The sequence below is a fragment of the Monodelphis domestica genome, chromosome 1, assembly GCF_027887165.1.
Source record: "Monodelphis domestica isolate mMonDom1 chromosome 1, mMonDom1.pri, whole genome shotgun sequence".
In the NCBI taxonomy this organism is placed as follows: Eukaryota; Metazoa; Chordata; class Mammalia; order Didelphimorphia; family Didelphidae; genus Monodelphis; species Monodelphis domestica.
In genome coordinates this window covers 577,573,413-577,587,738 of record NC_077227.1, presented here as the reverse complement: position 1 = coordinate 577,587,738, position 14,326 = coordinate 577,573,413, and the positions used below count along the sequence as shown (strand labels likewise).

The 14,326-nt window shown below is 42.2% G+C and overlaps 1 protein-coding gene across 1 annotated transcript; it reads left to right on the top strand.

Moving 5' to 3' along the window:
- Positions 1-7,068: 7,068 nt before the first annotated feature.
- Positions 7,069-8,469, top strand: LOC130457295 (probable E3 ubiquitin-protein ligase TRIML1). The gene has a single exon (XM_056817623.1). The coding sequence runs from the start codon at positions 7,069-7,071 to the stop codon at positions 8,467-8,469; it is 1,401 nt and encodes a 466-aa protein (XP_056673601.1).
- Positions 8,470-14,326: the final 5,857 nt, after the last annotated feature.

Sequence of the window (14,326 nt, the reverse complement as noted above, 5' to 3'; positions counted from 1 at the left end):
GGGAGCTCATGCCATTCCACCTGGCCTAGGCTCTGGGGCTCCATTCAGGGAGAGGATCCATCCTGTGCCGAATTCCTTAGTGAAAAGCTCCAGGACCAGCGAGAGTGACACCAAGGGACTGCAACGGGAAAAGGATGGACCACAGAGCTACCAGTGGAAAAGGAAAAACAAACAAAGAAAAAAATAACATAAAAATAATAGGAGCAGAGATCTGGAGACCAATTTTGGGAATTGTAAGGGTGATATTAGAAAATAAGTACTGTTTTATTAGTTTAGGGATGAGAAGTAAAGTGGCTGGCTTGAGAAAAGAACTGGAGTTGGAAGCAGAGCTGAGAGAGTGTGTACATTTCAACTGCTGACAGTTATAACCATTTTTCTGTGTCAATTAAGCTCTCTGGAAGTTGGCAGATATATGCACTCTCAGAGACTCTCTCTCAGGACTGGAGGAGGTAGCATCATGGCCACCCCACCCCCCTCTGTCTGTCTGTCTGAGGGAAAAGACCTGAAGGAGCTCAGCCTTTTCCTTTCCCAACTGGGGAAACACTATTGAATATCTATTGTGGGTTTTGTAGATTCTTTAACTCTGAGAAAACCAAAGAAAAACTTGGCCTTTGGTTTGGACTCAGAGTCCTAACTTGCTTCTTGACTCAACCAGGTAGCCTTTGCTATTTCATCATCTGAAGGTGAGGTTAAGATTTCCAAAGATAATAGCAGTAGGTTTTATTTAGATAGTATAAATTTGGGTTGGTCAAATCAGAGAGGATTAGTGTAGCCGGTGAAACACAGGAGAAGCCGTTCCTTGGGGAAACTGGGAGTCCATTTGGGTTCATCTAGAATCCATTCCCATTAGAAATCCTTGATTCATCCTGATGTCTTTCAAGAAATATTTTATGTTTATAATAAGAGGCTCCTTAGCATCCTTGAGCCTGCCCCCGAAGGGAAGCTCACATTTGACCTTCACTTCATCACCGAGGATACTTTTGATGACCTCTATCAAAAGTATCCAAAGAGTTGGAACCTGATTGGCAAGTTGAAAAGTTTTGAGCCTACGTTGGAGCCGTTTTTCGATCTAAACGTTTCTTTTCCGTAAGTCATCAAAATTCATTTTTACAGAATGGGCTTTAAAGGGCTCTAAAATTATGCTTGCCCACTGATTCAGCAACACCACGCCTAGGTCCCAATGCCCAAGGGATCACAAGAAGGGGTGGGAGGGTGGGGATAGAGGGGGCGGGCATTATTTCTTTTCATTTTTATTTTTTTTACTTTATTTATTTATTTATTTATTTATTTATCTATCTATCTATCTAGTCATTGATTGATTTAATTTGGTCATTTCCAAACATTATTCATTGGAAACAAAGATCATTTCCTTTTCTTCCCTCCCCCCTCAACCCCCCACCCCCACCTCTCCCATAGCCACCGCGCGATTTCACTGGGTATCACATGTGTTCTTGATTCGAACCCATTTCCATGTTGATGGTATCTGCATTAGAGTGTTCATTTAGAGTCTCTCCTCAGTCGTATCCCCTCCACCCCTGCAGTCAAGCAGTTGCTTTTCATCAGTGTTTTGAATCCCAGAGTTCATCCTCTGCTTGTGGATAGTGTTTTTTAGATCCCCGCAGATTGTTCAGGGACACTGCATTGACACCAATGGAGAAGTCCATTACCTTCGATTGTACCACGGTGTATCAGTCTCTGTGTACAATGTTCTCCTGGTTCTGCTCCTTTCGCTCTGCATCACCTCCTGGAGGTTGTTCCAGTCTCCATGGAATTCCTCCGCTTTAGTATTCCTTTGAGCACAATAGGATTCCATCACCAACATATACCACAATTTGTTCAGCCACTCCCCAATTGAAGGGCATGCCCTCATTTTCCAATTTTTGGCCACCACGAAGAGCGCAGCTAATGAATATTCTTGTACAAGTCTTTTTCCTTATTGTCCCTGTTGGGGTACAAACCCAGCTGTGCTATGGCTGGATCGAAGGGCAGACAGTCTCTTATCGCCCTTTGGGCATAGTTCCAAATTGTCCTCCAGAATGGTTGGATCAATTCACAACTCCACCAGCAATGAATTAGTGTCCCTACTTTGCCACATCCCCTCCAGCATTCACTACTTTCCATAGCTGTCATGTTAGCCAATCTGCTAGGTGTGAGGTGATACCTCAGAGTTGTTTTGATTTGCATCTCTCTGATTATGAGAGATGTAGAACATTTTTTCATGTGCTTATTAATAGTTTTAATTTCTTTGGCTGAGAACCGCCTGTTCGTGTCCCTTGCCCATTTATCAATTGGAGAATGGCTTGATTTTTTGGACAATTGACTTAGCTCTTTGTCAATTTGAGTAATTAAACCTTTGTGGGAGGTTTTTATGAAGATTGTTTCCCAGTCTGTTGCTTCCCTTCTGATTTTACTTACGTTGGTTTTGTTTGTACAAAAGCTTTTTAATTTGATGTAGTCAAAAGTATTTATGTTACATTTTGTGACTCTTTCTAAGTCTTGCTTGGATTTCAAATCTTTCCCTTCCCAGAGGTCTGACGTGTATACTAGTCTGCGTTCACCTGATTTACTTATACTTGCCTTCTTTATGTTCAAGACATTCACCCATTCTGAAGTCATCTTGGTGTAGGGTGTGAGGTGTTGATCCAAACCTAATCTCTCCCACACTGTCTTCCAATTTTCCCAGCAGTTTTTATCACATAATGGATCTTTGTCCCCAAAGCTGGGGTCTTTGGCTTTCCCATAAGCTGTCTTGCTGAGACCATTTACGCCAAGTCTATTCCACTGATCCTCCTTTCTGTCTCTTAGCCAGTACCAAATTGTTTTGATAACCACTGCTTCATAGTAGAGTTTCAGATCTGGGACTGCAAGTCCTCCTTCCTTTGCATTTTTTTTCCCCACATGATTTCCCTGGATATCCTTGATCTTTTGTTCTTCCAAGTGAACTTATTTATGGTTGTTTTCTAATTCGGTAAAGAAGTTTTTTGGTAGTTCAATGGGTATGGCACTAAACAAGTAAATTAATTTGGGTAGGATTGTCATTTTTTATTATGTTAGCTCGTCCCACCCATGAGCAATCAATGTTTTTCCAGTTGTTTAGATCTAGTTTTCGCTGTGTGGAGAGTGTTTTGTAGTTGTGTTCATATAGTTCCTGTGTTTGTCTCGGCACACAGATTCCTAAGTATTCTATATTGTCTAGGGTGACTTTAAATGGAATTTCACTCTCTAATTCTTGCTGCTGAGATGGGTTAGAGATATATAGAAGTGCTGATGACTTATGCGGGTTTATTTTGTATCCTGCGACTTTGCTGAAGCTGCTGATTATTTCGAGGAACTTTTTGGTTGGTTCTCTAGGATTCCTTACGTAAACCATCATATCATGAGCAAAGAGTGATAGCTCGGTCTCCTCATTGCCAGTTTTAATACCTTCCATTTCTATTCCTTCTCTAATTGCTACTGCTAGTGTTTCTAGTACAATGTTAAATAATCGAGGTGATAGTGGGCATCCTTGTTTTACTCCCGATCTTATTGGGAAGGCTTCTAGTTTATCCCCATTGCAGATGATGTTTGCTGATGGTTTCAGCTATATACTGTTTATGATTTTTAGGAAAGGCCCTTCAATTCCTATGCTTTCTAGTGTTTTCACTAGGAATGGGTGTTGCATTCAATGAAAGGCTTTTTCTGCATCTATTGAGATGATCATGTGATTTTTGTCAGTTTGCTCGTTTGTACGGTCAGTTATGTGGATGGTTTTCCTAATATTGAACCATCCTTGCATTCCTGGTATGAACCCTGCCTGGGCATAGTGGATGACCCTTGTGATGACTTGCTGGAGTCTTTTTGCTGGTATCCTATTTAAGATTTTTGCATCTATAGTCATTAGGGAGATTGGCCTTTGGTGTTCCTTCTCTGTTTTTGAGCTGACTGGCTTTGGGATCAGTACCATGATTGTGTCGTAAAACGAATTTGGCAGAACTCCTTCTTGGCTCATTCTGTCAAATAGTCTGTTTTCTATTGGGATTAGTTGTCCTTTGAATGTTTGATAGAATTCATTTGTGAATCCATCTGGACCTGGGGATTTTTTCTTAGGGAGTGCTTTGATGGCTTGTTCGATGTCTTTTTCTGATATGGGATTGTTAAGGTAATTTATTTCTTCCTCTTTTAGTCTAGGCGATTTATATTTTTGTAAGTATTCATCCATATCACCTAGACTGCCATATTGGTTGCCATATAATTGGGCATAGTCGTTTTTCACGATAGCCTTAATTTCTCCTTCATTAGAGGTGAGGTCTCCTTTTTCATCTTGGAGACTGTCAATTCGGTTTATTTCTTTTCTTTTTTTTTTTTAATTGGACCGACTAGTACTGGGTCTCTTTTATTAATTTTTTCAAAGTACCAGCTTCTACTCTTATTTATTAAATCAATAGTTCTTTGACTTTCAGTTTTATTAATTTCTCCTTTGAGCTTTAGGATCTCTAATTTAGTCTTCATCTGAGGATTTTTAATTTGTTCTCTTTCTAAATTTTTTAATTTGCCTGCCCAATCCATTGACCTCTGCCCTTCTTAATTTGTTAATATATGAACTCAAGGATATAAATCTCCCCCTGAGTACTGCTCTGGCTGCATCCAATAGGTTTTGAAAGGATGTCTCATCATTGTGATTTTCTTCAATGAAGTTATTAATTGTTTCTATGATTTGTTCTTTAACTAACTGGTTTTGGAGAATCGTGTTGTTTGATTTCCAATTAATTTTCGATTCACCTCTCCATGTTCCCTTACTCATTATTATTTTCCTTGCATTGTGATCTGAGAACGTTGCATTTATTATTTCTGCTCTTTTGCACTTGCTTGCAATGTTTCTATGCCCTAATACATGGTCAATTTTTGTGAATGTACCAGGTGCTGCAGAGAAGAAGGTACATTCCTTTTTGTCCCTATTGATTTTTCTCCACATGTCTACTAACTCTAATTTTTCTAAGATTTCATTCACTTCTCTTACCTCTTTCTTATTTGTTTTTTTGGTTTGATTTATCTAGTTCAGAGAGAGTAAGGTTCAGGTCTCCCACTCTTATAGTTTTTCTATCTATCTCGTCCTTGAGCTCCTCTAGTTTCTCCTTTAGAAATCTGGATGCGATGCCATTTGGTGCATACGTGGTGAGTACAGATATTTCCTCACTGTCTATACTGCCTTTTATCAGGATGTAATTACGTTCGCTATCTCTTTTAACTAGATTTATTCTTACTTTGGCTTTGTCGGATATCACGATTGCGACTCCTGCCTTCTTTCTGTCAGTTGATGCCCAAAAGATTTGGCTCCACCCTCTTACTTTCACCCTATGTGTATCTACCTTCCTCATGTGTGTTTCTTGTAGACAGCATATGGTAGGGTTTTGGATTCTAATCCACTCTGCTCTTCGCTTGCGTTTTATGGGTGAGTTCATTCCAGTCACATTCAGAGTTATGATTACTAGCTGTGTCTTTCCCGGCATATTGATTTCTGTTCCTGTTCCGGCCTTTTCTTCTCTCACTATTTCCTTCTACACCAACGTTTGCTTTTAAACATTCCCCCTTGTTCCCACCCTTATTTTACATCCCTTTCTACCCCCCTCCCTTCTTATGCCCCCCCTTATTTTCCGTGTAGTCTTTCTAAAATTAACCCCCCACCCCTCCCTCTCTTGTACTACTTCCCTCCCCACCAGACCTTTTGTTACCCTTCTGCTCCCCTATTGGGCGTAAATCTATGCTCTGCCCCCAGTGAATTGGATGGTTTTTCCCTCTTTGAGTCAATGTCAAAGCACATAAAAGTTGAGTATTTCCTGCCTCCGACCTCTTTACCCTTCCAGTATATTGATGTTCTCCCCCCTCCCACCATGAGCTTCTTTATGACGTATAAATTCACCCCCATTTGTTTCTTTTTCCCATTTCTTTAAATATTAACCTATTTTTAAGCTCTAATTATATATATATATATATATGTGTGTGTGTGTGTGTGTATGCATTCTCATGTGTATGTATTTTTGCATGCATATATCTGTATACCTATTTGTGTCACGTCTTTTCGTCCTATAGGGTTTGTCACTGTTCCCTCTAAGTGTACTTCTCTTTGCTGCCCAGGTAATAACAACAGTTTTTCAGAGTTACCAATGACCTCTTTTCTTATAGGGATACGTATCATTTTAACTTATTGAGTCTCTTAACAAGAATTCCTTTTGTTTTGTTTTGTTTTTTCTTTTTTAATTATCTTTCGATGATTCTCTTGAGTTCTGTGCTTGTACATCCAATTTTCTGTTCAGGTCTGGTCTTTTCTTTAGAAAATCTTGAAATTCTTCTATTTTGTTGAATGACCATACTTTCCCCTGTAAGAGTATAGTCAGTTTTGCAGGGTCGTTGATTCTTGGTTGTAGACCTAGAGAAAGGAAGTAAGGTAGACACCCAATGCCTGGGTTGGGGGTGGGGATGGGAGTGGTGGTGGGGGACTAGCAGGTGCCAGGCCCTCTCAGACTCCTGGGAATGCAGCCCTCACACCAGGGGACCAAAGGTGTGAACCCAGGTGTCAAAGATCCTCTTGGTGTGAACCCAGGTGCCACGCCCACTTTGATATGAACCAGGTGACAAGGCCCTCTTGGTGTGAACCCAGGTGTCAGGCCCCTTTGGTGTGAACTCAGGGGCAGTGCCCAGGGGGCAATAAAAAAGAATGCAGACCAAGGTCCTACTCACCTGAGAGCTGCTCTCTTGCGAGTTGGAGCCTCTGGAGAGAGAGAGAGAGAAAGAGACAGAGAGAGACAGAGAGACTGAGACAGACACACTCACACACAGAGAGTGAGAGAGAGAGAGAAAGATAGAGAGAGAGAGAAAGAGAGTGAGGGAGACAGAGAGAGAGAGAGAGAGAGAGAGAGAGAGAGAGAGAGAGAGAGAGAGAGTGAGAAAGAGAGAGAGAGAGAGAGAGAGACAGAGAGACAGAGACAGAGACAGAGACAGAGAGACAGAGACAGAGACAGAGACAGAGACAGAGACAGAGTGAGAGAGAGAGAGAGAGCCTTGCAAGACAGAGAGATATCAAGTCCCAGAGAGATGGATGTCAGTGAGATGACTGAGAAGGTCAGGTCAGAACTGACCTGTTCCATCTGTTTGGACCTCTTCACCCAGCCAGTGACCCTTGACTGCGGGCATAGCTTCTGCAGAGAGTGTGTTCTTCGGAGCTGGCAGGAAGCCCAAGTCCCATGGACATGCCCACTGTGCAGGGCAAGCAGTCAGCCCAGAGCCTTAGAGCCCACCCAGGTCCTGGAGGCCCTGGCCTCCAGCATGAGCAGGCAGCTGAGACTTCCCAGAGATGTGGGTGGCCAGGCCAGGTGTGGCCAACACCAAGCCGTTCAGAAGCTGTTCTGTGAAGATGATTTCAGCCCACTCTGTGTCTCGTGCTTACTCCCTCAAGAACACGAAGGTCATCGTGTGTATCCCCTGGAAGAGTCTGCGGAGACCTGCAAGGCACAGCTGCAGGAAGCCCTTGGCCAGGCCTGGGATAAGGCGAGAGAGGCTCACATGTTGCTGGAGCAGGAGAGAGAAAGGAGGCTGAGGTGCCGGAGGGAGGCTGCCACTCTGAAGCGGGTCATCTTGCCAGAATATATCAAGACCCACCTTGTGTGGACAGAGGACCAACAACAGGATCTCCTGGACAAGGAAAAGAGAAGGAATGTGAAGAGATTATGGACCAGTGAGGCCAGAATCTCCAAGTATGTCCAAAGCCTCTGGAAGCTGATTGAGGAGCTCGACAAGACTTTGGAGCAGCCCCTGGTGGAGATGCTCCTGGCTGGGAGGAGCACTTTGGAAAGGAGTCGGGAGCTGCTGCTTCGGTGTCCAGAGCCTGCTGCCCTAAGCTGGACTCTGTGTGGAACCACTGGAATGAGGGAGCTCCTACTGGCCTTCCAGAGCCACATCCTTCTGGATCCGGGAACAGCCCATTCCTATCTCAGCATCTCTGGAGATCTGAAGAGCGTGAGGCTTGCTAGCCATTGGTGGGACCTTCTGGACAACCAGCAGGAAGAGGTGGAGCGTCTTGTTTGTGTGCTGGGTGCTCAGAGCTTCACCTCAGGGAGCCATTATTGGGAGGTGGAGGTAGGAAGCAAGACAGAGTGGGAAGTGGGCATCTGTACAGGGCCAGGAAACAACCAGGGCAGCATCCATGGGGATGTGCTCTCCCTCTCTTGCCTCAACATGGGAGAACAATTTGAACTGTGGATCTCTCACACCATGGAAGACCCTGAGGATACAGGACCCCTGCACAGGCTGGGCATTTTCCTCCAATACGAAGGGGGACACCTGTCATTTTACAATGTGACCCAGGGCTGCCTGATCTACGCCTTTCCCCCGGTCACCTTCCAAGGTCCTCTCAGGCCTTTCTTCTCCCTTGGCCTGCTGCAGGAGGAGAATCAGCCCATCCCTCTCACCATCTGTCCACTGAGCCCTCATCCCTGAGGGAGCTCATGCCATTCCACCTGGCCTAGGCTCTGGGGCTCCATTCAGGGAGAGGATCCATCCTGTGCCGAATTCCTTAGTGAAAAGCTCCAGGACCAGCGAGAGTGACACCAAGGGACTGCAACGGGAAAAGGATGGACCACAGAGCTACCAGTGGAAAAGGAAAAACAAACAAAGAAAAAAATAACATAAAAATAATAGGAGCAGAGATCTGGAGACCAATTTTGGGAATTGTAAGGGTGATATTAGAAAATAAGTACTGTTTTATTAGTTTAGGGATGAGAAGTAAAGTGGCTGGCTTGAGAAAAGAACTGGAGTTGGAAGCAGAGCTGAGAGAGTGTGTACATTTCAACTGCTGACAGTTATAACCATTTTTCTGTGTCAATTAAGCTCTCTGGAAGTTGGCAGATATATGCACTCTCAGAGACTCTCTCTCAGGACTGGAGGAGGTAGCATCATGGCCACCCCACCCCCCTCTGTCTGTCTGTCTGAGGGAAAAGACCTGAAGGAGCTCAGCCTTTTCCTTTCCCAACTGGGGAAACACTATTGAATATCTATTGTGGGTTTTGTAGATTCTTTAACTCTGAGAAAACCAAAGAAAAACTTGGCCTTTGGTTTGGACTCAGAGTCCTAACTTGCTTCTTGACTCAACCAGGTAGCCTTTGCTATTTCATCATCTGAAGGTGAGGTTAAGATTTCCAAAGATAATAGCAGTAGGTTTTATTTAGATAGTATAAATTTGGGTTGGTCAAATCAGAGAGGATTAGTGTAGCCGGTGAAACACAGGAGAAGCCGTTCCTTGGGGAAACTGGGAGTCCATTTGGGTTCATCTAGAATCCATTCCCATTAGAAATCCTTGATTCATCCTGATGTCTTTCAAGAAATATTTTATGTTTATAATAAGAGGCTCCTTAGCATCCTTGAGCCTGCCCCCGAAGGGAAGCTCACATTTGACCTTCACTTCATCACCGAGGATACTTTTGATGACCTCTATCAAAAGTATCCAAAGAGTTGGAACCTGATTGGCAAGTTGAAAAGTTTTGAGCCTACGTTGGAGCCGTTTTTCGATCTAAACGTTTCTTTTCCGTAAGTCATCAAAATTCATTTTTACAGAATGGGCTTTAAAGGGCTCTAAAATTGTGCTTGCCCACTGATTCAGCAACACCACGCCTAGGTCCCAATGCCCAAGGGATCACAAGAAGGGGTGGGAGGGTGGGGATAGAGGGGGCGGGCATTATTTCTTTTCATTTTTATTTTTTTTACTTTATTTATTTATTTATTTATTTATTTATCTATCTATCTATCTAGTCATTGATTGATTTAATTTGGTCATTTCCAAACATTATTCATTGGAAACAAAGATCATTTCCTTTTCTTCCCTCCCCCCTCAACCCCCCACCCCCACCTCTCCCATAGCCACCGCGCGATTTCACTGGGTATCACATGTGTTCTTGATTCGAACCCATTTCCATGTTGATGGTATCTGCATTAGAGTGTTCATTTAGAGTCTCTCCTCAGTCGTATCCCCTCCACCCCTGCAGTCAAGCAGTTGCTTTTCATCAGTGTTTTGAATCCCAGAGTTCATCCTCTGCTTGTGGATAGTGTTTTTTAGATCCCCGCAGATTGTTCAGGGACACTGCATTGACACCAATGGAGAAGTCCATTACCTTCGATTGTACCACGGTGTATCAGTCTCTGTGTACAATGTTCTCCTGGTTCTGCTCCTTTCGCTCTGCATCACCTCCTGGAGGTTGTTCCAGTCTCCATGGAATTCCTCCGCTTTAGTATTCCTTTGAGCACAATAGGATTCCATCACCAACATATACCACAATTTGTTCAGCCACTCCCCAATTGAAGGGCATGCCCTCATTTTCCAATTTTTGGCCACCACGAAGAGCGCAGCTAATGAATATTCTTGTACAAGTCTTTTTCCTTATTGTCCCTGTTGGGGTACAAACCCAGCTGTGCTATGGCTGGATCGAAGGGCAGACAGTCTCTTATCGCCCTTTGGGCATAGTTCCAAATTGTCCTCCAGAATGGTTGGATCAATTCACAACTCCACCAGCAATGAATTAGTGTCCCTACTTTGCCACATCCCCTCCAGCATTCACTACTTTCCATAGCTGTCATGTTAGCCAATCTGCTAGGTGTGAGGTGATACCTCAGAGTTGTTTTGATTTGCATCTCTCTGATTATGAGAGATGTAGAACATTTTTTCATGTGCTTATTAATAGTTTTAATTTCTTTGGCTGAGAACCGCCTGTTCGTGTCCCTTGCCCATTTATCAATTGGAGAATGGCTTGATTTTTTGGACAATTGACTTAGCTCTTTGTCAATTTGAGTAATTAAACCTTTGTGGGAGGTTTTTATGAAGATTGTTTCCCAGTCTGTTGCTTCCCTTCTGATTTTACTTACGTTGGTTTTGTTTGTACAAAAGCTTTTTAATTTGATGTAGTCAAAAGTATTTATGTTACATTTTGTGACTCTTTCTAAGTCTTGCTTGGATTTCAAATCTTTCCCTTCCCAGAGGTCTGACGTGTATACTAGTCTGCGTTCACCTGATTTACTTATACTTGCCTTCTTTATGTTCAAGACATTCACCCATTCTGAAGTCATCTTGGTGTAGGGTGTGAGGTGTTGATCCAAACCTAATCTCTCCCACACTGTCTTCCAATTTTCCCAGCAGTTTTTATCACATAATGGATCTTTGTCCCCAAAGCTGGGGTCTTTGGCTTTCCCATAAGCTGTCTTGCTGAGACCATTTACGCCAAGTCTATTCCACTGATCCTCCTTTCTGTCTCTTAGCCAGTACCAAATTGTTTTGATAACCACTGCTTCATAGTAGAGTTTCAGATCTGGGACTGCAAGTCCTCCTTCCTTTGCATTTTTTTTCCCCACATGATTTCCCTGGATATCCTTGATCTTTTGTTCTTCCAAGTGAACTTATTTATGGTTGTTTTCTAATTCGGTAAAGAAGTTTTTTGGTAGTTCAATGGGTATGGCACTAAACAAGTAAATTAATTTGGGTAGGATTGTCATTTTTTATTATGTTAGCTCGTCCCACCCATGAGCAATCAATGTTTTTCCAGTTGTTTAGATCTAGTTTTCGCTGTGTGGAGAGTGTTTTGTAGTTGTGTTCATATAGTTCCTGTGTTTGTCTCGGCACACAGATTCCTAAGTATTCTATATTGTCTAGGGTGACTTTAAATGGAATTTCACTCTCTAATTCTTGCTGCTGAGATGGGTTAGAGATATATAGAAGTGCTGATGACTTATGCGGGTTTATTTTGTATCCTGCGACTTTGCTGAAGCTGCTGATTATTTCGAGGAACTTTTTGGTTGGTTCTCTAGGATTCCTTACGTAAACCATCATATCATGAGCAAAGAGTGATAGCTCGGTCTCCTCATTGCCAGTTTTAATACCTTCCATTTCTATTCCTTCTCTAATTGCTACTGCTAGTGTTTCTAGTACAATGTTAAATAATCGAGGTGATAGTGGGCATCCTTGTTTTACTCCCGATCTTATTGGGAAGGCTTCTAGTTTATCCCCATTGCAGATGATGTTTGCTGATGGTTTCAGCTATATACTGTTTATGATTTTTAGGAAAGGCCCTTCAATTCCTATGCTTTCTAGTGTTTTCACTAGGAATGGGTGTTGCATTCAATGAAAGGCTTTTTCTGCATCTATTGAGATGATCATGTGATTTTTGTCAGTTTGCTCGTTTGTACGGTCAGTTATGTGGATGGTTTTCCTAATATTGAACCATCCTTGCATTCCTGGTATGAACCCTGCCTGGGCATAGTGGATGACCCTTGTGATGACTTGGTGGAGTCTTTTTGCTGGTATCCTATTTAAGATTTTTGCATCTATAGTCATTAGGGAGATTGGCCTTTGGTGTTCCTTCTCTGTTTTTGAGCTGACTGGCTTTGGGATCAGTACCATGATTGTGTCGTAAAACGAATTTGGCAGAACTCCTTCTTGGCTCATTCTGTCAAATAGTCTGTTTTCTATTGGGATTAGTTGTCCTTTGAATGTTTGATAGAATTCATTTGTGAATCCATCTGGACCTGGGGATTTTTTCTTAGGGAGTGCTTTGATGGCTTGTTCGATGTCTTTTTCTGATATGGGATTGTTAAGGTAATTTATTTCTTCCTCTTTTAGTCTAGGCGATTTATATTTTTGTAAGTATTCATCCATATCACCTAGACTGCCATATTGGTTGCCATATAATTGGGCATAGTCGTTTTTCACGATAGCCTTAATTTCTCCTTCATTAGAGGTGAGGTCTCCTTTTTCATCTTGGAGACTGTCAATTCGGTTTATTTCTTTTCTTTTTTTTTTTAATTGGACCGACTAGTACTGGGTCTCTTTTATTAATTTTTTCAAAGTACCAGCTTCTACTCTTATTTATTAAATCAATAGTTCTTTGACTTTCAGTTTTATTAATTTCTCCTTTGAGCTTTAGGATCTCTAATTTAGTCTTCATCTGAGGATTTTTAATTTGTTCTCTTTCTAAATTTTTTAATTTGCCTGCCCAATCCATTGACCTCTGCCCTTCTTAATTTGTTAATATATGAACTCAAGGATATAAATCTCCCCCTGAGTACTGCTCTGGCTGCATCCAATAGGTTTTGAAAGGATGTCTCATCATTGTGATTTTCTTCAATGAAGTTATTAATTGTTTCTATGATTTGTTCTTTAACTAACTGGTTTTGGAGAATCGTGTTGTTTGATTTCCAATTAATTTTCGATTCACCTCTCCATGTTCCCTTACTCATTATTATTTTCCTTGCATTGTGATCTGAGAACGTTGCATTTATTATTTCTGCTCTTTTGCACTTGCTTGCAATGTTTCTATGCCCTAATACATGGTCAATTTTTGTGAATGTACCAGGTGCTGCAGAGAAGAAGGTACATTCCTTTTTGTCCCTATTGATTTTTCTCAACATGTCTACTAACTCTAATTTTTCTAAGATTTCATTCACTTCTCTTACCTCTTTCTTATTTGTTTTTTTGGTTTGATTTATCTAGTTCAGAGAGAGGAAGGTTCAGGTCTCCCACTCTTATAGTTTTTCTATCTATCTCGTCCTTGAGCTCCTCTAGTTTCTCCTTTAGAAATCTGGATGCGATGCCATTTGGTGCATACGTGGTGAGTACAGATATTTCCTCACTGTCTATACTGCCTTTTATCAGGATGTAATTACGTTCGCTATCTCTTTTAACTAGATTTATTCTTACTTTGGCTTTGTCGGATATCACGATTGCGACTCCTGCCTTCTTTCTGTCAGTTGATGCCCAAAAGATTTGGCTCCACCCTCTTACTTTCACCCTATGTGTATCTACCTTCCTCATGTGTGTTTCTTGTAGACAGCATATGGTAGGGTTTTGGATTCTAATCCACTCTGCTCTTCGCTTGCGTTTTATGGGTGAGTTCATTCCAGTCACATTCAGAGTTATGATTACTAGCTGTGTCTTTCCCGGCATATTGATTTCTGTTCCTGTTCCGGCCTTTTCTTCTCTCACTATTTCCTTCTACACCAACGTTTGCTTTTAAACATTCCCCCTTGTTCCCACCCTTATTTTACATCCCTTTCTACCCCCCTCCCTTCTTATGCCCCCCCTTATTTTCCGTGTAGTCTTTCTAAAATTAACCCCCCACCCCTCCCTCTCTTGTACTACTTCCCTCCCCACCAGACCTTTTGTTACCCTTCTGCTCCCCTATTGGGCGTAAATCTATGCTCTGCCCCCAGTGAATTGGATGGTTTTTCCCTCTTTGAGTCAATGTCAAAGCACATAAAAGTTGAGTATTTCCTGCCTCCGACCTCTTTACCCTTCCAGTATATTGATGTTCTCCCC